Source organism: Lepidochelys olivacea (assembly GCF_965140295.1).
Source record: "Lepidochelys olivacea isolate rLepOli2 genome assembly, chromosome: 2".
NCBI lineage: Eukaryota > Metazoa > Chordata > Testudines > Cheloniidae > Lepidochelys > Lepidochelys olivacea.
The window spans coordinates 2,313,620-2,338,515 of NC_140412.1; the positions used below are offsets into that span (position 1 = coordinate 2,313,620).

The 24,896-nt window shown below is 51.6% G+C and overlaps 2 protein-coding genes across 4 annotated transcripts in view; one reads left to right on the top strand and one right to left on the bottom strand.

Annotated features, from left to right (window-relative positions):
* The window catches only part of BOP1 (BOP1 ribosomal biogenesis factor), a gene marked incomplete at its 5' end in the record, with an annotated part of 102,594 nt that extends 85,367 nt beyond the window's left edge, over nucleotides 1-17,227 (bottom strand). Inside the window, 2 exons of one of the 2 annotated variants that reach the window (XM_084619901.1) lie at nucleotides 13,349-13,540; nucleotides 17,027-17,227. In XM_084619901.1, coding sequence (XP_084476027.1) covers nucleotides 13,349-13,540; nucleotides 17,027-17,227 — 393 coding nt within the window. Of the gene's footprint in view, nucleotides 1-13,348; nucleotides 13,541-16,686; nucleotides 16,929-17,026 lie in introns of those variants that run through there. The other variant, XM_084619902.1, reaches the window with a different exon arrangement.
* Nucleotides 17,228-17,365: 138 nt separating this feature from the next.
* HSF1 (heat shock transcription factor 1) overlaps nucleotides 17,366-24,896 on the top strand; it is a 94,860-nt gene continuing 87,329 nt past the window's right edge. For both annotated transcript variants that reach the window (XM_084619904.1, XM_084619903.1), the window contains exon 1: nucleotides 17,366-17,563. In XM_084619904.1, coding sequence (XP_084476030.1) covers nucleotides 17,435-17,563 — 129 coding nt within the window. In that variant the 5' untranslated portion in view covers nucleotides 17,366-17,434. The remainder of the gene's footprint in view (nucleotides 17,564-24,896) is intronic.

Consider the following 24,896-nt stretch of genomic DNA (forward strand, 5'->3'; position numbering starts at 1 on the left):
CACAGGGGTAGGTCTAAACGCAGGGCTGGCCCGGGTCAGCTGACTCAGGCTCACGGGTCTCTGGGCTGTTTAACTGCAGCACAGATGTGCAGGCTGGGGCCAGGGTCTGGGCCTCCACGAGGGTCCTGGAGCCCGGACTCCAGCCCAAGCCCGAACGTCTACACAGCCGTGGTAGGGCTCTGCAGCCCGAGCCAGCTGATGCAGGCCAGCCGTGGGGCTTTAACTGCGGCATAGACACACCCAAGGAGACTGAGCAAAACTCAGCGGCTTCGCTGGGCTCCTCACTCCCCAGCCCAGGCCTGCTCTCTCCTCACCCCCCCGCGCCGACTTAAACCAGCACCAGAGAACTCCCCTCTCGCCTGAACAGGCTGGAAAATACCTGGCTCATTATCCTCCATTAGGGAGGGACCAACGACTGCACCCCCCACCCCTCCAGGAGCCCCCCTTCCAAAAGGAGGAGGGGTGAAGGTGAATCTCTGGTCTGCTGGCAGGCCTGGGGAAGAGGTGCTGCGGATGCAAGACGTCTGGGGAAGGGGCTGCTGCCGAGAGAGGAGAAGGGATGGATTTGGGGTGACTGGTGACAGCACTGGGGGGGGGGGGGGCAGGGAAGAGGAGGAATGGGAGCAGCGAGCCAGGTGCGGGATTAGTGGCAGGTGGGGTGGGTGTCCAGGGCAGGAGAAAGCAGCATGAAGTGTGCACAGGAGTCCAGTGTGATGTGCGAATGCGAGAGAGAGTCCAGGAGTGCGTGAGTGGGACGGTGGGCCCGTGGCTGGGAGCAGCGGGGGCTGCACTCGCTGGTGTTTATGGCAGAGGCCTGCTGGGAGAGCTGTGTCTGGACTGCTGGGTTTCCTTCGCAGTTCTGCCAGGCTGGGACATGCCCACGGCTGAATGGAAAGGGCTGGGATCGGGTCTATGCTCCTCTCTGCAGCCTGCAAATGACCAGGGAAGCCTTGACCTGGGAAAGGTGAAAACTCAAGTCCAACCTGCCGATCACATGGGTGTAGGTGTCTGTGTGTTGGGAACGGTGCCCCCACAGGGGTGGGTGTGTGCGCGCGAGTGTGAGACTTTACAAACTGTTAACCTATTTCTCTTGGCAGTCCTTCTGGGAGGCAGACCAGCCAGACACCCCGTCACCCACAGAGAATTGGTACAAGGATGGGAGGATTACCAGAGGGAGGCAGGAGAAGGCCAGAATTAGGACTTGCAAATTCCTGGTTCTGAGCCTGCGCCCCACAGCTCTCCCACTGCACTTCTCTGCTGACCTGCAGCAGCCCCTCCCGGTCTGGGGCGGGCCCCCTGCTGACCAGTTGTGTGGGCCTGGCCAAACAGCATGGTAGCTTTGTGATATGCCTTAGGAGGAAACCGCCGAAGCCCCTTTCATTAGTGAGCCACGTCCGCGTTTGGGCCTCAGTCGCCAGCACACTCGGGATCTGTCTACATCAGAGGACCGTCTTGCCCGGCCCCCGAGGTCCTGGCCCAGGAGGCTAGCCCCCGGCCCCTCCCCTCCTGTCCCCCCTCCCCTGCAGCCACTCTGCCATGCAGGCAGCGCTCCGGGGCTGCCTGCTCACGCAGGGCAGCTTCTCTGGCTCCAACCGGGCGACACGGCAGCCAGACATGCTGCTCTGAGCGGCATGGTAAGGGGGCTGGGGCCGGGGGGCTGGATAAGGGGCAGAGAGTCCCAGGAGGCAGACAGGGAGCAGGGGGCGATTGGATGGGATGGAGGTTTGGGGGGCAGTCGGGGGGAAAGGGGGTGTCCCGGGAGGGGGCAGTCAGGGGACGAGAAGTGGGAGGGGGATAGGGGCCAGAGGCCAGGCTGTTTTGGGGGCACAGCCTTCCCTACCCGGCCCTCCATACAGTTTTGCACCCCGATGTGGCCCTCGGGCCAAAACGTTTGCCCCCCCCGGTCTACATGGCAGTAAAACCCGCGGCTGGCCCGGGACACTGCCTCAGGCTCGCAGGGCTCAGGCTAAGGGGCTGTTTCATTGCAGTGCAGACTTTCAGGCTCAGGCTGGAGCCCAGGCTCTGGGACCCTGCGAGGTGGGAGGGCCGGCCGTGGGGCTCTCCTTGCAGGGCAGACATACCCGCAGAGGCATGCAGGAGTTCAAGTCTCTACAGCAGCTCTGTGAGCCCAGACACGAGCGGGCCCGAACCAATCCCCCATATTATACAGAAACAGCAGCTGGAACGGCCATGTCTGCCAGCTCAGAGCAAAGCCCCTTGCCGAGAGCCTGGACCGGCCAGGACTGTGCTCTCCGAACAGCGGGAGAGTTCGGGCACGTCGGTCATCGCAGTTCAGAGAATTTGCTTGCATGGGTCTGAAACTTTCACTGATGTTAAAGAGCAGACAGACGCTGAGGATCTAGTCTGCTGACCTGCCTAGCCTGGCCCAGAGCCCTCATGCTGGGGGCTCCAGCTGTAGATGGAGGCGAACGGCCCCCCCACTCCCCCCAGAGGGCGGACGGCTCATCTTCCTGGCTGCAGCTGCCCCAGCCTCTTCCCACCAGCCCCAGCCTCCCTCCCAGTAGCTGTGTGAAAGCCACCAGACATCCAGCAGCGTCTCAGGCCAGCCTGATCGGGGTCTTACTGGGTTGGGCCTCCAGGAGGCAAAGGAGGGATAACGGGACAATTAGCCTCGGGAGTCTAGGCCTCTCTCAGGAGCCTGAAGGGCTACTGAGGTTAGCTCTGACCAGCTGTTATTAGGGCAGCTCTCCCCAGCTCACGGCCCTGTACGTGCACCAGAACTAGACCTCTAGGCTCCCCATTGCTACCGAAACGGGGAGTCTCTGTGCTGCTGCTCCCCCGCATCCAGCTGCCCCCACTGCCCTGGAACATCCAGCAACGGGGTTTGCAGCAGCCCACGGCCCACCAGTGCAGTGAATTCGCAGGCAGCATGTACCGACTGGTGCAGCCCAGGTCTGATGAGGAGGATAGCTGCTAAAGAAGTTTCTGAGCCCTAGGCGTGGTGGAGATGCCGAGCCCGGAGAGGCTCCGGCCCAGCACGGAGGCCAGGACGTGGCACAAGAGAAAGCTGTGCAGACACCCCCCCAAAGAAGCATTGCCTGCTGCTTTCCTGACCGGGCTTGACAAAGCAACCGCCACGCCAAGCTAAGCACCCGAGAGAACCAAAAGGAGGATGGAAGAGGCAGGTCCTTCAGCTCCAGGGGTTGGGGAGAGGGTCTCTCCTTTGGAGGAGCCGACACCTCAGCTTCACCTGTTTCCTGGGGGAAGTGAGTCAAAGGGTGGGGGTCTGCAGCCGCTGCTGATCAGTCACGAAAACAAAGCGAAGCTAGTAAGGCTGTTAACCAGCCTGGGGCTAACTCACCCCGAGCTGCTCTAGCCTCGCGGCCAGCTGCGTTGGCTAGGTGTTGCAGACACCACGCTAGCTTCCCAGGCCAAAGCCGCCTTGCCAGCAGCACCATGCTGCCGGGATCAGCTGCGGGGAGACACCCCTGAGCACACTGGCTGAGACGCCCGCGGACAAAAACAGCAGCAGCCATCGAGTGCCACAAACCAGCCTAGGGTTCGTAAGCATGGCAGGCAAGGCCTTCGGTCAGGGAGAAAGCAGCGCCTGCCTCTGGGAACGCATGGGGTGTCCCAGGGCCAGGAAGGCCTCGCAAGTGCTGACAGACCAACCTGATAGCTCTGGGCCTTTGACCACCTCAGTGCTGCACTGCACGGGGCGGAGGGAAGAGAAGCAGCGACTGGGCAGCATGGAGGGGAACGTACTGCGGCCTCACTCGTCGCAGGGGGTGCCCCGAATCCTTTAGAAACAGAGCATCCGATCGGACCTCCCTGCTGAACCGTGGAGTGTGACATCAAGCTCTCGGGGGGCCCCTCGGGACAGCAGGGTCCTACTGCCAGTCTTGGCACAAGCTCTGCATGGATAGCGTCCCAGGGCTGCCTATCCCCAGCGTGGCACAGACGGATTCCGGACTCTTTCACGGTGCCCCAGAGAGACCGGCAGAGCCGAGGGGGCTTCCTGGATTATAAAAGCAGCCAATAAACAACTCAGCGTGGCCTTCAACGGCAGGCAGCTGGGCTTCCCCGGAATCAGGCCGCTCTGCTCCGCACAGGGGCTGCCCGGGAGGAAAGCATGGCCTGTCACGTGCTGGAAGCCCTCAGCAGGAAATCTAACCTGATGGCAACAGCCTAACTACTGCACAGTCCTGTAACCTAGGCAGGCGCGAAGGACAGAGGCCTCGAGCCTGCCGACAGGCGGGGCAGTGGCCCTTTGGCTCTGGGCCCCCGAAGGGAACGGGGCGGCTCAACTCCGTCCAGCGCCTCCCCACTCAGACTGGATCCTGGCTTATCAACGGACTCAAGTGGCTGTTGCTGTCCGGGAGGTGCCCAACGAGAGCCAGGGCAGCGAGACAGCAGGGGGCTAGGGATGGAAGTTTGTTGCATAGCTCCTGAACAGGAGAGCTTTGCTTCCCAGCTGCTTCCGTCTAGTCACCTCCCAGAAGCGTCCTCCCCCACCACGGTGGATTAGCAGGATGCCCCGGCACTGTGTGTTCTGCTCCATTGCAAGAGCTTCCGGGCCTTGCCAGTGCGGGAGAACAAGCTCAGAGCTTTAATGCCATGTGTGCAGGAGAGCCTTCTCCTCTGCCACTCTGGCCATTCAGAACACCCTCCTGGCCACGCTGGCTACTCTCTCTCTACATCGCAGCCTAAGCCCCTCTCCTGCGTCCAGGCACCCTAGTTTCACCCCTATCCCCCCATTAGATAGCTGAACGAGGAACTACTGTGCATAACAGACACTAGCTGTGGGTATGGAAGGAGACAGCCCCTACGCCTGGCAGCTGTCGCAGCACACGCTGATTTCCCTTTCACAAGACGACAGGCCAATCCTGTTGGTGTACACTCCCAGAGCATTCAAAGAGTCTTCGCTTACCCCTGCCACAGGACAAAGCTCTCCACAAGCGGTCTCCTTCCTGGCATTTAGTGCCCTAGACTTGCAAAGCACTCCTGCCCCGAGTGAAACGTCCAGGTCATGATTTACGGAGAAATACAGGTGTCAGACACCAACAGTGCTTAGTCACTTTGACTCAGAATTCAGTACGTCTTTCGTACACTTCCATCCCCTACACGCATGACCAAAGCGGGTAGGTTTCTGAAGCACCAACTCTCTCAAAACTTCTTGTCTCACAGCATCGAACCAGAGGAGCACATGACCATAGGCAACCACCAGAGATCAACAGAAGGCCTATGGAACACACAACCCCAAAACCAGAGAGCTGTTCTCCCAGGCTTTCACTACAGAAGCCAACAGCCCCCCCGGCCCACTCTCACTTCAGCTTGCTTTCTACATGGAAACCAGGGATTCTCAAATGCTGGGTTGGGACCCCAAAGTGGGTCATGACTGTGCTCTAATGGGGTCACCGGGGCTGACGTTAGACTTGTTGGGTGGTGTCGCTCAGTTTCCACCCCCACAAAACCAACCCAGATTATTTTGCATTTCAGTGTCCTGACCGTTTATATTGCACCATTGCTCCTGGATCTGGTCCCTACTCTACTAGCCATGAAGTCAGAAGGACGCCCCGTGAGACAAAGATACAAAGCTCTGGCAAAAGAGATGGCCAAGCTCTAAGGGCTAGACATGCGTTAAGAGGCTGCCAAGACAGTTGAGCTCTCGGACATCCACACGCTGACTGTAAAGGAGTCCTGGCCTGCCAGTTCCACCCCCTCGCTGCATGCAGGCAGAAAGCAGAACGGCAGACGGTCGGCAATGGAGAGTGTCAGTTTTATGCTCAAAGCTAAATCGCCCTCAAACTGCCCCACTGTTGGTTCAAGTGCATGTAGGTCAAAAGTTTGGCAAAAGACGTGGTGGACCAAAACAGATGGATTTACTCATCAGGACACCGAGTCGCCCTGAAACTTTCCCTGCAAGGTAGAATACCAGCATCATTCCCGCCCCGTTCGTAAGGCGTCAGAGTCCATAAAACTGCCCAGGAGCCTCTGAGAATCCACAAGACCTCAGGACGGTGAGGCACTCATCCTGGGCCTGCCTCCCTGAAGCTTCCACAATCCGGGGGGTGGGGCACATTTCTCTTCACAGCCTCTCCCCACCTTTACTGCTCTCCTTCCTTGACCCATGCCCAAAATGGCAACCCACCCCTACCCTGCTCCCCAACAGCTGCGACATTGCTCTGACAGGACCCAATCCCCTTCCTAGTTCAGACTCAAGATGCAGTCTAGGCGTCTTGTTCCTTCTGCGTGGACCAGAGAACAACTCTGGCCTGATGATAGAGGTCCCTGGGAGTGTCTGGGGATCTCCGGTGCTTGGTTAGCTGAAGAAGCTACCACAGAAGGGCTTTAATGCAGGAGAGGGGAAGAGAAGCCGGCACCTCAGGTCACCGTACGTTGCCTGATATTGGGACTTCCTTTCAGGGACAGAAGCTAGAAAGCTACCCAGATCAGGCAGCACCAGGGTCCATGCAAACCCCAAGAGGGTCCTGTGCCCCGCCAGGCCCCAGAGTGCGGACCCATGGGTCTGTACCAAACCAACAACCTCCACACCAGCAGTTACTGATCATTGCTGGGCCCGTCTCCCTCTCAGGCACCAACAGCAGACCCCCGGCAAAGCACTTGAGCAAAAGAACAAGGAGAAGAGCAGGCTGTTCCGAAGTTGGACGAGGGAAGGCAGGTATGAGCGCAGTTCAAAGGAGTCTACATTGCCACTGAGGGCCATGGAGAGGCATCCTGGAGATTACACGTCCCACCCGGGGCAAAACAGCCAGGTTTAAATGAGCGGTCTCCAACACTGGCGTGGGTGAGGTGCCCTGCTCTAGCCCCATCCGGTTAGTTCGTTCTGACAGGCCAGGCCTGTTTTCTGAGTTGAGTGCTATTTCCAGGGCAAAGGCCAAACTCTTCAGCCACATGGGAGGGTGCCCAAGAGCAGCAGTATTTGACACAGTGTACACCGCAGACCAGGCCCTACGCCCAGCATCCTACGCCTCCACACTAACTGATCTGCTTCTTTGACACCGCCCATGGGCTGCTGGACAGGTTAGCAGCACAGCTCGCACCGTAGCGAAGCCTGGACACACCCGTACAGCCACTAGCCAGAGGAGAGGGCAGCCGAGACCGGACACGCAGGCTCCATCTATGCTAGCTGCGTTTGGCACCCACCATCAAACACAGCTCCCAACATAGAATCATAGAATATCAGGGTTGGAAGGGACCTCAGGAGGTCATCTAGTCCAACCTCCTGCTCAAAGCAGGACCAAGCCCCAATTAAATCATCCCAGCCAGGGCTTTGTCAAGCCTGACCTTAAAAACTTCTAAGGAAGGAGATTCTACCACCTCCCTAGGTAACCCATTCCAGTGTTTTACCACCCTCCTAGTGAAGAAATTTTTACTAATATCCAACCTAAACCTCCCCCACTGCAACTTGAGACCATTACTCCTTGTCCTGTCCTCTGCTACCACTGAGGATAGTCTAGAACCATCCTCTCTGGAACCACCTCTCAGGTAGTTGAAAGCAGCTATCAAATCCCCCCTCATTCTTCTCTTCTGCAGACTAAACAATCCCAGTTCCCTCAGCCTCTCCTCATAAGTCATGTGTTCCAGACCCCTTATCATTTTTGTTGCCCTTCGCTGGACTCTCTCCAATTTATCCACATCCTTCTTGTAGTGTGGGGCACAAAACTGGACACAGTACTCCAGATGAGGCCTCACCAATGTCGAATAGAGGGGAACAATCACGTCCCTCGATCTGCTGGCAAAGCCCCTACTTATACATCCCAAAATGCCATTGGCCTTCTTGGCAACAAGGGCACACTGCTGACTCCTATCCAGCTTCTCGTCCACTGTCACCCCAGGTCCTTTTCCGCAGAACTGCTGCCTAGCCATTCGGTCCCTAGTCTGTAGCGTTGCATTGGGTTCTTCCGTCCTAAGTGCAGGACCCTGCACTTATCCTTATTGAACCTCATCAGATTTCTTTTGGCCCAATCCTCCAATTTGTCTAGGTCCCTCTGTATCCTATCCCTGCCCTCCAGCGTATCAACCACTCCTCCCAGTTTAGTATCATCCACAAATCTGCTGAGAGTGCAATCCACACCATCCTCCAGATCATTTATGAAGATATTGAACAAAACCGGCCCCAGGACCGACCCTTGGGGCACTCCACTTGATACCGGCTGCCAACTAGACATGGAGCCATTGATCACTACCCGTTGAGCCCGACAATCTAGCCAACTTTCTACCCACCTTATAGTGCATTCATCCAGCCCGTACTTCTTTAACTTGCTGACAAGAATACTGTGGGAGACCGTGTCAAAAGCTTTGCTAAAGTCAAGAAACAATACATCCACTGCTTTCCCTTCATCCACAGAACCAGTAGTCTCATCATAGAAGGCGATTAGATTAGTCAGGCATGACCTTCCCTTGGTGAATCCATGCTGACTGTTCCTGATCACTTTCCTCTCATGTAAGTGTTTCAGGATTGATTCCTTGAGGACCTGCTCCATGATTTTTCCGGGGACTGAGGTGAGGCTGACTGGCCTGTAGTTCCCAGGATCCTCCTTCTTCCCTTTTTTAAAGATTGGCACTACATTATCCTTTTTCCAGTCATCCGGGACTTCCCCCGTTCGCCACGAGTTTTCAAAGATAATGGCCAATGACTCTGCAATCACAGCCGCCAATTCCTTTAGCACTCTCGGATGCAACTCGTCCGGCCCCATGGATTTGTGCACGTCCAGCTTTTCTAAATAGTCCCTAACCACCTCTTTCTCCACAGAGGTCTGGCCATCTACTCCCCATGTTGTGATGCCCAGCACAGCAGTCTGGGAGCTGACCTTGTTAGTGAAGACAGAGGCAAAAAAAGCATTGAGCACATTAGCTTTTTCCACATCCTCTGTCGCTAGATTGCCTCCCTCAGTCAGTAAGGGGCCCACACTTTTCTTGGCTTTCTTCTCATTGCCAACATACCTCAAGAAACCCTTCTTGTTACTCTTGACATCTCTTGCTAGCTGCAGCTCCAGGTGCGATTTGGCCCTCCTGATTTCATTCCTACATGCCCGAGCAATATTTTTATACTCTTTCCTGGTCATATGTCCAACCTTCCACTTCTTGTGAGCTTCTTTTTTATGCTTAAGATCCGCTAGGATTTCACCGTTAAGCCAAGCTGGTCGCCTGCCATATTTACTATTCTTTCGACTCATCGGGATGGTTTGTCCCTGTAACCTCAACAGGGATTCCTTGAAATACAGCCAGCTCTCCTGGACTCCTTTCCCCTTCATGTTAGTCCCCCAGGGGATCCTACCCATCCATTCCCTGAGGGAGTCGAAGTCTGCTTTCCTAAAGTCCAGGGTCCGTATCCTGCTGCTTACCTTTCTTGTCAGAATCCTGAACTCAACCAACTCATGGTCACTGCCTCCCAGATTCTCATCCACTTTTGCTTCCCCCACTAATTCTTCCCTGTTTGTGAGCAGCAGGTCAAGAAAAGCTCCCCCCCTAGTTGGCTCCTCTAGCACTTGCGCCAGGAAATTGTCCCCTATGCTTTCCAAAAACTTCCTGGATTTTCTATGCACCGCTGTACTGCTCTCCCAGCAGATATAAGGAAGATTAAAGTCACCCATGAGAACCAGGGCGTGCGATCTAGTAGCTTCTGCGAGTTGCCAGAAGAAAGCCTCATCCACCTCATCCCCCTGGTCCGGTGGATGAGGCTTTCTTCCGGCAACTCGCAGAAGCCAGCATTCAACAGCCACTGCAGAAAGGGCGAGCAGCCCGTTGTCATGAACTACCAGGCTGGTTTAGAACAGGGCACCAAATCCAGCCAACGTTTTCAAATATTCATTTTAACCTTGGAACTTGGGAAAGCGTCTACAAAATGAAGCCTTTCTACCCAGTGCCAGTAAGCTGTGGTTCCTTTTACACTTATGTCAGACTGTGTCTGACTGCAGCTCTCTGCCTCACACCCACTCCTGCATCAAAGTCAGAAGTCCATTTTCAGCCTGACACAGGGAAGCCTCAGTGCAAATACACATGAGGATCCGGTCCGTTGCCCTGTATTGGGAGCCTGTCACATCTCCTACGCTAAGCAGGGTCAGGTTAGTGTTTGGATAAGAGACCAAGGCATGCAGAGGTGCAGTGGAGAATCTGATAGGTGTTGCTCTTCCTTTGGGCCTTGCTCCCCTCAGGTTTCCTACCCTTGCTATAATTTAGGCAACTCTGGTAGCAACAGAGGGGCGCTCTGGTAGGCCAGCTGGTAGCATCCGAACCACCACCTCATAACTGCACTAGCAGCAGGGCTAGGGGGTACTGTGGTTAAGATACGGGCTGTTGCTGGCTCCTTGTCTACACTGGACCAGTGGTAATGGCCAGGGGACATTTCAGGGGGAAAGGCCAGTCTTCCTGAGTCGGCACCAAACCCGTGCCCCAGCAGAGTCACTACGAAGTGCAGCGCTGCTGGAGGTGGCATCCTTCGCATGGGACACAACCAGCTCTGTTTGTTTATTTACTAACTTCTTGCCGTTATTAAAGACCCCGTCTCCCTCTGGAGGAGTAGGGTCCGGAGGAAATTTCTACATTAGTGATTTAATTCTGCCTCCCTAAATGCCCCTTAATGCTACACAGGGTCCTCAATTACACAAGGTTGTCATGTGCTGTTAGACAGCTGCTCTGTTCCACTCTACAGATGGCTGCATTCATCTTCGTGTATGGGCTCTGTCCACAAAGTGCTTGGGGATCGGCAAGCTGCTGGAGGAATGCAAGACCTCTCACCATTTACTGTCTGTTCCACATCGGTTGCGAATGATAAATCACGTATTGTGACTTCACTGCAGAATTGGGGAGAGGACAGGAGAGGAGGCTCTTGTTTAACACACACTGGAAAATTCCTGTGACTGTGGTAAGGAGTTTTGTTTTAAACATGAAATCAAAAAGTAATCGGATTCCCGGCCAAGTCTGACATGTCTGATCGCTTTTCCTTGTGTGGAACCCCTCGGCTGCTTAAACTGGATTTCAACACTCCCAGCCTACCGTGCCACAGAACCCTCTGCATGAGCCGACCTGCAACGCATAGGCATCCCGTATACCAGAAGCAGGCCCCCGACAGGCCCACGGGCTGGAAGCAGGCCCCCGACAGGGCCCTCCTATTCCCATGTCTCCAGTCACCACAAAATGCCCAATGGGGGCTGTTCCTGGCGCCAGGGCAGTGGTGGGCGTAGACGCACAGAGTACGAAGTGAGGTGCAGGACAGGGAGGGGAAACAGCTCTTGCCTTGGTAAAATGCCGCTGCAGCCACCCAGTTACTCCTGCTTCGTAACAGGAGGGAGGCGAAAGAGGGGACACAGCCAGGAGCCCTATGCAAGGCCATGTGTCCTCAGACGTGCCCGTTCCCTGCTCTGACTCCAGCCCATTCACTGGCTGTGCTGATGAGGAAAGAAGGCAGCACAAAGGGCGCTCGAGACGCCGCCGTGCACAGGATGACGCTGGGGTTGACTTTAAGCAGTACCCTCACGGCTTTGCTTCCCAGCTGCCTGCCACGCAGGCTCCTAAAGGACAGCAGCGCTACCCAGCGTGGAGTCGAACCCAAGAGGAGTAAATTCCAGCACAGCTGAGGGGCAACAGAAACACTGAGGAGAGGTCAAGAACTCGGGCTGCATCCAGCCGGGAGCCAAGCTGTGGCTTTCAGTCAGGCAGATGCTGAATTCACAATCCTACCCAGCAATCCTCAGTTACTGAAGGCACTCTGCTCACCTCCACCCCTGCACACCAGCTGCTCTTTGTGTGGTTAGCACCTAGACACAGCTACAGGTCTAGGAGAAGAACAACAGGGAACAGTCTGGTTCACGGGTAAGGCTACGATTTAATCACAGGTATTTTTAGTAAAAGTCATGGTCCGGTCACAGGGAACAAACAAAATTTCACAGCCCATGACCTGTCCATGACCTTTACTATAAATACTCCTGACTAAATCATAGCTGGGGGGCCCCAGGGCACCGCTTCTCTGGGGGGCCTCCGGGGCACTGCTGCTCGGGTGGTCCCCGGGGCCAGCTGCCCAAGCAGCGGCTGGCGTGGCAGTCCCTGGAGAAGCCTGAGCAGCTGGCCCCGAGGCGAGCTGATCGAGCAGCCCTGGAGTCAGCCACACTGGCCTCTGCAGAAGTCATGGAGCTCGTGGAAAGTCGCAGAATCCGTGACTTCCATGACGGACATGGAGCCTTACTCATGGGACATGCTCCAAGGCCAGAACCCTGGTTCTACTTCTGCCTCTGCCACTGGCTGTGTGAGCTTTTTGTAAATCACTTCCCTTCTTGGGCCAAGCCAAGGCAAGGAAAACAAGCCATTAAACCTCACCCTTCAGGGGTTAAACTAATCTCACCACAAGGAGTTAGAAAGAGACTGAATGTGGAGGCAGGATTATCCCACCGCTGCCTATGTGGGGTGCTTACACCTTCCTCCAAAGCACCTGTCAGAGACCAGACCTGTGTTCCGCCCTGGCCAGCAAGGCAATCCCAGAGCTGCTCTTTCAGGGCGTTAGCATGCACAGGGGTTTCACTGTTATATAAACACTGACTATATTAGTGTTTAAAAATGTGGCAGTTACAAAATTTTAACTTGCTCATTGTAAATTACTTGTTTTCTTTCTCTGGACGTGATCTTGCGCTTCAGTTTCCTAATCTGTGACACAGGAATCACAGCAGCAGCTCACAGGAGCTGTACCCAGGTTAGTATTTGTATTCAGCTGGAAGGCGGTGCAGGAGAGTGGAGGATCTCACTCTAGAAATGGCAGGAGACCTAGACGTCCTTTAGTTATCAACACGCAAGGAACACTCCAGCTTCCTCTACCATCTCGCTGCAGTAAACGCACATCTCCTCTGCCAGAACTGCTGCTCCCCAAACCTCGGTTCTCAAGCTATTTTTGCACGGCAGCTGAATGATACAATCATAGAATATCAGGGTTGGAAGACACCTCAGGAGGTCATCTAGTCCAATCCCAACTAATTCATCCCAGCCAGGAATCTGAGAAGCATGTCCTATGTTGTCACCACACAGAATAATAAACCACACGCTTAATAAGCGCCCCCACAATAATAAGAAATTCGTCCGCATGAGCTGTGTCTCATTATCCTGGGTCACATGCATACAAACCACCTCCCTTTCTTCCCCTACCACCAAGGCCTGCAAACTGAAGCCATGAGGCTTTCTCATTGAGGAGTCTCCCTACCTGGCAAATCCTTTGGCATGTGACTCACATAAACTGTTGACAGGAGAGGGTGGGGGGAGAGCACTGATTTCTTGGGCATGGAATTGTCTTTCTAGGCAAAGTTACATTTTAAGAGAGAACTCGGGGCACAGCTACAAGGCACCAGTATTATACGGCCACGTTCTGACATTTCACACTTACTTGTGCCTTCTTTGAGAGCGAATTGCCTTTCCGCTTCCCCTCATCATTGCTGTCCTGGTCCTCCGCCTCCTCCTCTGTGCTGCTGTCACTTCCAGAATCCTCCAGCCCAGAGTAGACGCTCTCTTCGCTGTCTGTCAGGTCATCACTTTCCTGGGCTTGCTCCTCCAGCACATGGGTACTGGGAATGGACAGCTGAAAGGAAAGCGCAAACATCACTGCACAGAACCCTCAACGGTCTGCACCCAAAGAGATCATATCCTCACAGTTAGCCACAGTCTAAGGCCTTGTCGACCCTCGGAAGATTTGGCTAGTACAGTTATACCAGCAAACCCTCCTGTGTGCACAGTTACACCAGTGTAAATGAGTTACACCGGTTCAGGGAACTGGCAATAGAACTTGTGTAGAACTATGCTAGGGCTTTTATTGCCATAGCTACAGCAGTACATTGCTATGCTGGTAAAACTTATCTGCAAAGACCAGGCCTAAGAGGGACACGAGTAAGGGTCACAAACTTGATGGCTTCCCAGAAATGCTGCTGTTACTTAAATTTGATGATGCCCCTCCCTGCTAGGAGAAGTCTCCAGAGGGCCTGCTTCACCCGTACAAGCGAGACACGGTTCACCTGCATGCCAATTCCCTTAACTGTAGAAACACAGAAGTGCAAGGGATTTCAGGAGGTTGGCTAGTCCAGCCCCCTGTGCTGAGGCAGGGCCAAGAACACAGAGACCTTCCCTGACAGCTGTTTGTCCAACCTGTTCTTACAAGCCTCCCAGGACGGAATTCCACAACTTCCCTTGGAAGCCTGTTCTAGTATTTAAGTAGTTAGAAAGTTTTTCCTAATGTCTAACTTAAATCTCCCTTGATGCAGACTAAGGCCATTGCCACTTCTCCTACCTTCAGCGGCCATGGAGAACAATTGATCATCATCCTCTTTATAACAGCCCTTAACATACTTGAAGACTGATCAGATCTCTCCCCAGTCTGCTTTACTCAAGGCTAGACACGCCTAGGGCTTTTTAACCTCTCCTCATGGGTCAGGTTTTCTAAACCTTTTATTATTTTTGTTGCTCTCTTCTGGACTCTAGCCAATTTTTCCACATCTTTCCTAAAGTGTGGTGCCCAAAGCTGGACACATTACCCTTGGCCGAGGCCTCACCAGCACCAAGTAGAATGGGACAGTTACCTCCAGTGTCTTACATATGAAGGCCCCGTTAATACACCGCAGAATGATATTAGCCTTTTTCACAACTGCTTCAGGATATTGACTCATATTCATTTTAAGACCCACTATAACTCTCAGATCCTTTTCAGCAGTACTACTGCCTAGCCAGTTATTCCTCATTTTGTACTTGTGCATTTGACTTTTCCTTCCTAGGTATAGCACTTATGAAATCAGCAAGATGAAATTCAAGACCCATTCTCCAATATGTCACGGTCATTTTGAATTCTAATCCTGCTCTCCAAAGTGTTTGCAACCCCTCCTAAGCACACCCGGGGCTGACCTCTGCAAAACCACACTAGATACATTCCCCCAGATTGACAGTAAACCATGGATACCTACGCTTTGAGCATGATCTTTCAACCATTTGTGTACCCACCCTATAGTAATTTAATCAAGACGACATTTCCCTAGTTTGTTTATGAGATTGTCATGTGGGCCCGCCACAAAAGTCTTACAAAAAAAAAAAAATCAAGATATATTATGTCTACTGCTTCCCCTCATGCTCTAGGAAATTAGGGTGGTTTTGCATGAGAAATCCATATTAACTATTATTTATCACCTTATTATTCTCTAGGTGTTTAATAGTTTATTCCAGTACATTTTCAGGTATCAAAGTTGGGCTCACTGGTCTACCATTTCCCAGGTCCTCTTTGTTCTCCCTTTTAATGTAGGTGCAATGTTTGTCCTTCTCTAGTCCTCCGGGACCTCACCTGTCCTCCATGAGCTCTTAAAGAGGACCACGAATGGATCCAGATTTTCAGCTGGTTCTTTAAGCACCCTAGGGCAAATAATGTCAGATCCTGCTAACTTGAATACATCTAGCTTATTTAGATATCTTTTAACCTGTCCTTCCCTCCCCACCCCCCAGCCATTATGGCTGTGTTCCCCCCCCTTGTTATTAATATTGTGTTAACCATTCGGGCACTATTAACCTGTTTAGCGAAGACTGAACCAAAGTAGGAATTAAACACCTCAGCCTTCTTGGTGCTGCTCGTTATTAGCTGTTATTCTCCACTAAGTAGTGGGCCTACACTTGCCTTCATCTTTCTCTTGCACCTAATGTATTTATTTTCCTAGCTAGGGCACAGCTTTGCCACTGAACCATTTTCCAACCCCAGCTCTGGCTCCTGGAATCTACCCTTTGCATTGCCTCCCTCTGGGCTCTAGTGACCCCTCTTTTGGAAACTTTCAGCCACTCAGTGCTGCCTATTGGTTGCCCAGGAGTGGCCAATTCCCTACCTCTGGGTCTCCTGTGGACCTGCCTCCCACTGATTCCCCTCGGAAACGTCCTCCCAGAGAGTCCCTTCACATACACATCCCCACCCTCAGATAAAAAGCCTTTCATAGCCCATGAGCCAGTCACTGGTCCCAGCTCCACCCCTGCGCAGCTAGGGCAGTAAAGGGAGTTCACGCAACGCTGGATTTTGTAATAAGGGAACTGTGAGCTAGCCTCGCTTACTGCAAAGGGCCACCCTAAGCGGTTACCTCTGAAACCCTGGATAAACATCAGTTTCCTCACCGATGTGCTGCTAATTCTGTTAATGAAGGGGGGGGGGGAGCAGCAGCCGCTCTCAGCAGTGCATCGCGAACACCCCACCCGCGCGCGCCGTCCCGCCTGAAGTTGCGCAACCCTGTAACTCTCACAAGCACCAGCGAGGACAAACAGGTCCCCCCAAAGTTACAAGGGGAGAGTGACTCAGCTTCGCCAGTGCCATTCAGCAGAAAATTCTCGCTCCCCACCTTGGAAACAGAAAAAGGGAGCGCGTACGCAAGAGACGCGGAGAGACCGTAAAGGTCCCAGCCCCGGAGAGAGAGCTGCCTTTGAATGTCCGGCTTCCGCGGTGGGCCTAGGAATCTCTCCCCATCCCCCAGCTACGGGCGGCAGGCCCCCTCCCCTGGTCCCAGGAAATAGACTGGGACGCTCAGGAAGGAAGAGACCTGGCTCAAGGGCAGGGGCCGGAGCGAGGGGGGGGGTGTGCAGCGCCGAGCACATGCTGGCATGACTGGGAGCAGAACGCGATCCCTCCCCCTCCCCCACCCCCGCCGCCGCCGCCGCCGCCGCCGCCTCGGGGCCCCTGCGCCCGCGCCCCTCCCCCCGCCACGGGCCCCGCCTCACCCGGCGGCTCCCCCCCGCCGGCTCCATGGCTCCTTCCCGGCAGGGCAGCTCCTCCAGCGGCGGCTCCCCGAGTCCCGCGTGCGCCGCGCTGCTCCGCCCCCTCGCCCCACGTGCGGGGGTCAGAGGTCACGGTGCTCCGCCCCCCCTTCGCGCGGTACTCGGGAATATTTCCCGGTTCCTCCCCAGGGGAGCGGCCTATCCCGGGACAGGCCGTTCTGCACCGCACGGCTGGGATAAGCGTTCCGGTCCCAAGTGGACTGGGGTCAAGGGGTCAAAGGTCAGAGGAGCCAGTGGCTCCAGCGCATGCGCTTTCTATCATTCCCACCCCCCGCGCATTTACCTGGGCGCTCCGTGCGCAGGCGCCCCACTCCAGCCCGTGCTTCGGATGGGGGAAGAGCGCACGAGGCAGACAGCGCAAGCGCAGAGCTCGGGGCCTGTCGGGAAGGGGGTGGAGACAGTGGGGTGGGCTGCGCATGCGCCCCGCTGGCTCAGAAGGGGGCTTGGCCGCCACCGTGAGGCGTCCCAAGATGGCGGCGGCCATGCTGGGCTCCGGGGGGTTCCGTGCGCAGGCCGCGGCCGGGCCCCGCCGCGGCGGGAGGCGGCGCTAGCGACCCTCGGCGAGCCGGGCCCCTCGCCTCTGTCTCGGCGGCTGGGCCCCGCGGCCCCCTGCGCCTCTGTGCCCCGGCGAGCCCCGGCCTCTCGTGGGCCCGCGGCCGGGCCCCGCGCGCTGAGCCCCGGCCCCGCGGGGATGGAGGGCCTGGGGGCGGCTGGGGTGGGCGCGGGCCCCGGCGGCGGCAGCAACGTCCCCGCCTTCCTCACCAAGCTGTGGACCCTGGTGGAGGATCCCGACACCGACCCGCTCATCTGCTGGAGCCCGGTGAGTGGCGGGGCCCGGGCCTTGTCCCGCGCGGCTGGGCCCCTGGCCGGGGGGCTCTCGCCAGGGCAGCCGCCCTCCGGCCGCGGCCTTCGCCCCCGGGGGAGCCCCACGCTGCGCCCCGGGCGGGCAGCCGCCCCGGGAGGCGTTGGGCCCGGGGAGTCCCGGGGCGGCCCTTCGTGGTGTGAACTCCGAGCACTGGCTGGCGAGAGCCAGTGGCGGGTACGTGGGGCGGCTCGGAGCGGGGAGGCCGGGAAGCAGTTTGGGGGGCGAGCAGGGAGCAGGCAACACACCCGCTCGCCGAGCGCCCAGAGCAGCATAGTTTAAGGCCCAAGGTGCATCTTTCAGGATGTTCCCCGGGGAGTAATTGCCTGTTCCAGTTGATATCGCTGAACTACCTAACAAATTGAGCACGTGGTTTTGATTAGCGGATTTGATCTTCCCCAACTTTCTCTTAGAGGTTGATTAAACACGAAAGTTGCACTGGTTTAATTGAAGGTTTGAGTTGAACGGACTCTTTTTTAAAACGTAAGAGAGGCTGCGTAGGCACTCTTACTGAGTTTAAACCAAAATCGTCCACTCTTAAACAGCTTCAAGAATGGATATACAGGAATTTCTACTGGCTTAAAAAGAATACTTTAACTGAAACTGATGCAACTCTTTTGCTTAGAAAAGACCCTGCACTCTTTGTACCTGTGAAAAGACCACACAGGTGATATTTCATCATGAGACCCTGGGACTGTCTAAACAGTTTTTAAACCAGTATAACTATTCTGTTATCATAGACTATCCGGGTTGGAAGGGACCTCAGGGGGTCATCTAGTCCAACCCCCTGCTCAAAGCAGGACCAATCCCCAATTTTTGCCCCACATCCCTAAATGGCCCCCTCAAGGATTGAACTCACAATCCTGGGTGTAGCAGGCCAATGCTCAAACCACTGAGCTATCCCTCCCCCCTTTGGGGGGTAATTTTTGTAATTTAAATAATTATATCCATACAACTCCAAGTGTGCTGATGCAGTTGTAAGGATGCCTTATACTGGGGTACGTTATTCCCCTTCTTTTATGGGAGTAAGTATAAGCACCAACATATGGGTATAATTTAGTGGTTCTCAAACTGGGGGTTGGGACCCCATTTTAATGGGTCACCAGGGCTGGTGTTAGACATGCTGGGGCCCGGGGCTGAAGCCTGAGCCCCACTGCCCAGGATCGAAGCCTGAGCCCCACTGCCTGGGGCCCACCCCAAGGGCTTCAGCCTAGGCTGTGTGACTCAGGCTTTGGCATCAGCCCTGAGTAGCAGGGCTCAGGTTACAGCCCACCCCCGCTGAAGCCATTGAACTTCTGCTTTGGCCCCTGGGATAGTGGGACTCGGACTTTGACTTTGGTCCCCCACCTGGGGTGGCAGGGTTTGGGCAGACTCAGGCTTTGGTCCCTGCTTCTGGGGTCATGTAGTAATTTTTGTTGTCAGAAGAGGGTCACAGTTCAATGAAGTTTGAGAACCCCGGTATAACTCTGTGCAGGCTATACCAGTATAGTTAAATTGGTACAACTTTTGTGTGTAGACAAACCATTGTAGAACTGTATCTCCTGAACAGTAGTAGGAGTAGAGAGGTTATTTTACTTCTGTATATGGCATTGGTTTGACTGCTGCTGCTATAATACTGTGCCCAGGACTGGTGTCCTCAATTCAAGAGGGATGTTGATAAATTGGAGAGGGGTCAGAGAAGAGATGTGAGAGTAACTAAAGGATTAGAAAACATGCCTTATAGTAATACTCAAGGAGTTCAGTCTGTTTTGATTAACAAAGAAGTTTAAAGGGTGACTTGGTTACCATCTATAAATATCTATACGGGGAACAAATATTTAATGGTGGGCTCTTCAGTCTAGCAGAGAACGGTCCAACATGATCCAATGGCTGGAAGTTGAAGCTAGACAAATTCAGACTGGTAGTAAGGTATACATTTTTAACAGTGAGGCCATGTCTACACTAGCAAGCTTACAGTGGCACAGGTGTACCAATGCTGCTGTGCCACTGTAAGATTGCTCAAGTAGCTGCTTTCTGCTGGCTGGAGAGAGTTCTCCCGTCGACACAATAAAACCACCCCACGAGTGGCGGTAGCTGTGTTGGTGGGAGAAGCTTTTCCGCCAACCTAGTGCTGACCACACCAGCGCTTCTGTCAGTTTAATTTATGTTGCTCAGGGCGGTGTTTTTTCACACCTCTGAGTGACATAACTTATACCAACAAAAGTAGTAGTGTAGACATGGCCTGAGAATAATTAAGCATTGAAATGTATTACCAAGGGTCCTGGTGGATTCCCCATCGTCACTGCTAATTTTTTGCTGTTTTTTTTCCTAAAATTTCTGCTCTAGGAATTATTTTGGGAACTTCTCTGGCCTGTTGTCAAGGTTCCTTCCCCACTCTGAACTCTAGGGCACAGATGTGGGGACCTGCATGAAAAACCCTCTAAGCTTATTTTTACCAGCTTAGGTTAAAACTTCCCCAAGGTACAAACTATTTTACCTTTTACCCCTGGACTTTATTGCTGCCACCACCAAGCGTCTAACAGGGAAAGAGCCCGCTTGAAAACGTCTTTCCCCCCAAAATCCTCCCAAACCTACACCCCCTTTCCTGGGGAAGGCTTGATAAAAATAGTCACCAATTTGCTTAGGTGAGCACAGACCCAAACCCTTGGATCTTAAGAACAATGAAAAAGCAATCAGGTTCTTAAAAGAAGAATTTTAATTGAAGAAAAAGTAAAAGAATCACCTCTGTAAAATCAGGATGGTAAATACCTTACAGGGTAATCTGATTCAAAACATAGAGAATCCCTCTCGGCCAAACCTTAAGTTACAAAAAGACACAAAAACAGGAATATACATTCCATTCAGCACAACTTATTTTATCAGCCATTTAAACAAAACAGAATCTAACGCATATCTAACTAGATTACTTATTAGCCCTTTACAGGAGTTCTGACCTGCATTCCTGCTCTGGTCCTGGCAAAAGCAACACACAGACAGAGAGAACCCTTTGTTTCTCCCCCCTCCAGCTTTGAAAGTATCTTGTCTCCTCATTGGTCATTTTGGTCAGGTGCCAGCGAGGTTATCTTTAGCTTCTTAACCCTTTACAGGTGAAAGGGTTTTTTCTTCTGGCCTGAAGGGATTTAAAGGTGGTTAGCCTTCCCTTTATATTTATGACCCTGTGTTATACAGGAGGTCAGATTAGGTGATCAGGGTGGTCCCTTCTGGCTTTGTAATCTATGAAACAGGTGCGATAGGTCCAGCGTATTGAGTACTCATCATGAACCTGGGCTTCCATGAGAATGAGAGTTGCAGTTGTGCAACGTCGTATCCCCCTGCATTCTGCCAAGCTGAGGAAACTTCAGTTTTTATAAGAAAAGTGACAGTGTCAGGGACTGATGCAGTAAAGTCTTTCAAAAAAGAAATTCTGTTGCAGCCAACACGTGTTTCTGAGTTCAAAGGAAAGATGCTTCCTCATTCTTGGTTCTTAATTTCATAGAATGAGCAAGCACAAAAGTTTCTTGAATGTTTCTGTAAGTTAAATGCTCAGTGTTTCATTCATAAACTCAATGTGTAAACTGCAGTATTGTATCTGTGGTCTTATTTTGAAATGAAATCATAAAACTCTGATGTTAATATTGACAAATGTCATACAGAAGATAGACTTCACGTGAGGAATAGACAGCTTGTACGGGTGGAGCTGCTCTCTACCAGCTCCTGTTTAACTGTCTAGTACCATGCGATGTTACATGTTCTTGAATCTAGTTGCCAGTATGTTGTTTCCGATAGATACACATCCTAACTTCAGAAGTGATAACTTTCAGAAACAAGTCACTTGTTTCCTCTATAAATCAATGAAAGTTCAGCGTTTGGGTATGGAACTTGTTTACATTCCTGTCTGAGGCAGTGTTATGCTGTCAGGACTGAAGCAATAACCTGAGAAACATGAATCAGTGCCTTTTTGGAAGTGGTTAACTGTATGGATTGGCCAATCATGTTGTTTAATGAGGCACTCTCAAGTCAAGCTTCTACTGCCAGAAATAAGTAATACATCCACCTGCCACCAACACACAGTTGATTCTAGTTCCTAGTGTCACCTAAGCTGCCCACTGGCAGTGGGATGTTTTGGTTATGTTGACAGCTAAACCAGGTTACCTACTTCTTTTTAAACTTCTCTTGGCTTGAAAGACTGTTAAAGTAGAGGACCTAGGAGGAAATTTAAACTATAAATGCAAAAACAGTGTGTTAACATTTGAGCTTTAAGAGTCTTGCTCTTCTCTTTTTGGCACCGATAAAGTTTTTAAAATCTTGGTCCAAACACAAGTTGTAAGTTAAGAAAATTATGTCTGTCAGTCATCCTTTCATATTGTTGAGTCCTTTGTCTTAGCCCTCATTGTCTTCTGACAGCAATTAATTGTGTTTTCTTTCCTCTGGTATCAACCCTTCTCCACTACAGCCCAACTCATTCCAATTAATAGAAAACAGCCCCATTGCCTTGCGCTATGATCTGATATCTTGAAAACTCAGAGTTTGACTTGATCGTTATTGGATACGATGTAAAACCAAGGCTCATAACTTTAACCTTTCAATGATCATTTTCTTGAGAGAGTGACCGTTAATCCTGGTGTCTTTAACTCCAACTCATTCAAAACTGTAAATCACCCTCTAGTTTTACTTGGATACAGTAGTCTTAATTTCCAAGCTCAAATAGTTGTCATTACTCTTTGCTGTTAAATAGCTGCTATGTTCCATTCCAGAACTGGTTCCATTTCATAGCTGTGTGAACTGAGCCCTCTTCATTCATATGAAAGCTTTTGAGTAGAAAGAAAGTACAGTATATAAATTTAAGGTGATGGTTATTAGACGGGGGGAGGGTTCCATGTATACAGCCCAGTAAAAATTTTGCATGGCACTTCAGTCTGTTTTGGAAACACTTTAAATATACCTTTGTCCTGTATGGCTGCTTTAGAGTTGCTTCCAAAAGTAGATTCAGCGTTTGTAGTGAAAGTTAAGACTGACCCACATATGTTGCAGGACATCTAAGGCCTAGTCAACATTAGAAACTTTTGCCAGTATAATAATCTCACTTAGATGTTTTTTATTTTTTAAGTTTTTTATATGGGCAAAAGATCTAGTGGACCAGCAAAAGCACTCTGTATCTACACTAGGAAGATATAAGCTGTATCTATACAAGGAGGGTTTACCAATACAAACCTTCTAGTGTAGACAGGCCTAAGAGCACATGGTTTGGAGACCGATTTAGTTCATTTTGCATGAAATGTATGCTTAGATTCAGCAGGTATCATTCCAGAAACGTGGTAGGTCTGCCTTTGTAGAGTGAGGATACAAAGCTGGTATCGGAGTTCCCTGTTATGCCTAGTGTTGAATGTAAATATTTTACACATTTATGGAGCGCTGTGTTTATGTTTGTCCTGTGTGAAGACATGGCGAAAGAAAGATATGATCCCTACCACACAGAACTTTTGTTCTTAAATACACGGACAGTGCAACTAAGAAACAATATAGCAAGTTACCTTGAAATGATCTCAAAGGAGGGCAGAGTTTTGATATTGTACTCTATGCTTTATAGCCCAGGAACCAAGCATATTAACCCCGCAAAATAATCCATATGCTGCAGTGCCCTTTGTTGGGGTGTAAAGCCATTGTGTACTGTTTGACAATAACAGTCCAATTCAGTATATAACAATCAGGTTTTTAGGTAACTTAGAATTTGCCATTCCTCAATCTTTTGATACTTTTTCCTTTCATCACTTAACTTTATTTCCCGTAAAATGTCATGGTGTATCTTGCCCTGATTTGTCTTCAATGCTCATTTCCTTTTTTTTCTCTAAACTTCAATGCTTTTTTATACCTTTCTGTTTCCCTGTGTTTTCACTGCCTTGTTTCTTCATCTGCTTCACTCAACAAACAGGTAGAAAAAGAGTTATATGCCACATATCACTTTAAGGACTGAGACCTCAATGCACATTCCTGGATCCTTCAAGAAAGGCTCTAGCAAGAGGGAAGCCAGGTCTTGTCTGTGTTTGTGCAGGAAAGGGAGCAGATTGGGTAAAAAGCAGGAAAAGAAATGTTTTTCCTCCCCCTCCCCCCCCCCCAAAAAAAACAACAAAAAAACAAAAAACGAGGAGTACTTGTGACACCTTAGAGACTAACAATTTTATTTGGGTATAAGTTTTTGTGGGCTAAAACCCACTTCGTCGGATGCATGCAGTGGAAAAGAGTTAAGGAAGCAAGAATGGCACAAACCCACTCTTCCCTTGCAGATCGCTTTTAAATTACGGCTCTACTTTGAAAAGTAACTCAGTCAAATGGGATTGTGAGATTTTTATGACTCTTTTCTCAGTGAGTTCCATATAGACTTTGCTCATCTTACAAGTAGTAACTTTTGTTTGCCAACTTCCACCCTGCAGATTCATCCCAGAATCTGAAAAATCACACTGGCTTCTTTCCTTCACACTTTACCATCAAAGATTTTGCAGGCTATACTCTGCCCTCACACAACCATGACTCTCTGTTGTTTTCAAATTAAGCTATTACATCTGTATAAACCCATGTTTTTCAATAGGTTTCCACAGATGAATGCTCATTAGCACTGTAATATAGACTAAGTAAACAATTATGTTGCAGAAGAAGGAAGAATCCAGTTTTCTATCCACAGATCTGACTTGGAGTATATGCAAGGATCGGGTCTGCTGAGTAAGAAGGTACCACTTTTACATAGTCACATTTCAGAGTAGAATCCCACCAACAAAGCCTTTTTAATGAGGAGGGAAGCAGAGTGTTCATGAAGTAACTTAATCAGCAATTTGTTATGCTTGCAGCTCATAAATACTTTCTGCACTGTTGGCCAAATTCCAGGCCAGTCCTCAATAGACAGGTCAGCATGGAGGTCCTTCTCTACACTAGAAAAAGTACCCTTTGCTGAAAATGTCCAAAACCCTTCTCAGCTGATGTACAAAATGATTTAACAAAAAATTACCTTTTTCCCCCAATAATGAAGAGGAGAGGTCACTGATACAGAGTGATCTGGATCACTTGGTAAGCTAGGTGGGTGTAAGCATGCTGTATCATTGTAATATAGCTAAACATATACCTCTAGGAATGAAGGATGTAGGTCATACTTAAAGGATGGGGGACTACATCCTGGGAATCAGTGACTGAAAAAAATTTGGCCATGGTGGATAACAAGCTGAACGTGAGCTCCCAGTGCAATGTTGTAGCCAAAAGGGCTAATTCACGTCCCTGGATTCAGTCTTTGTCCTCATTGTCTTGACGATGGCTGAAAATTGAAGCT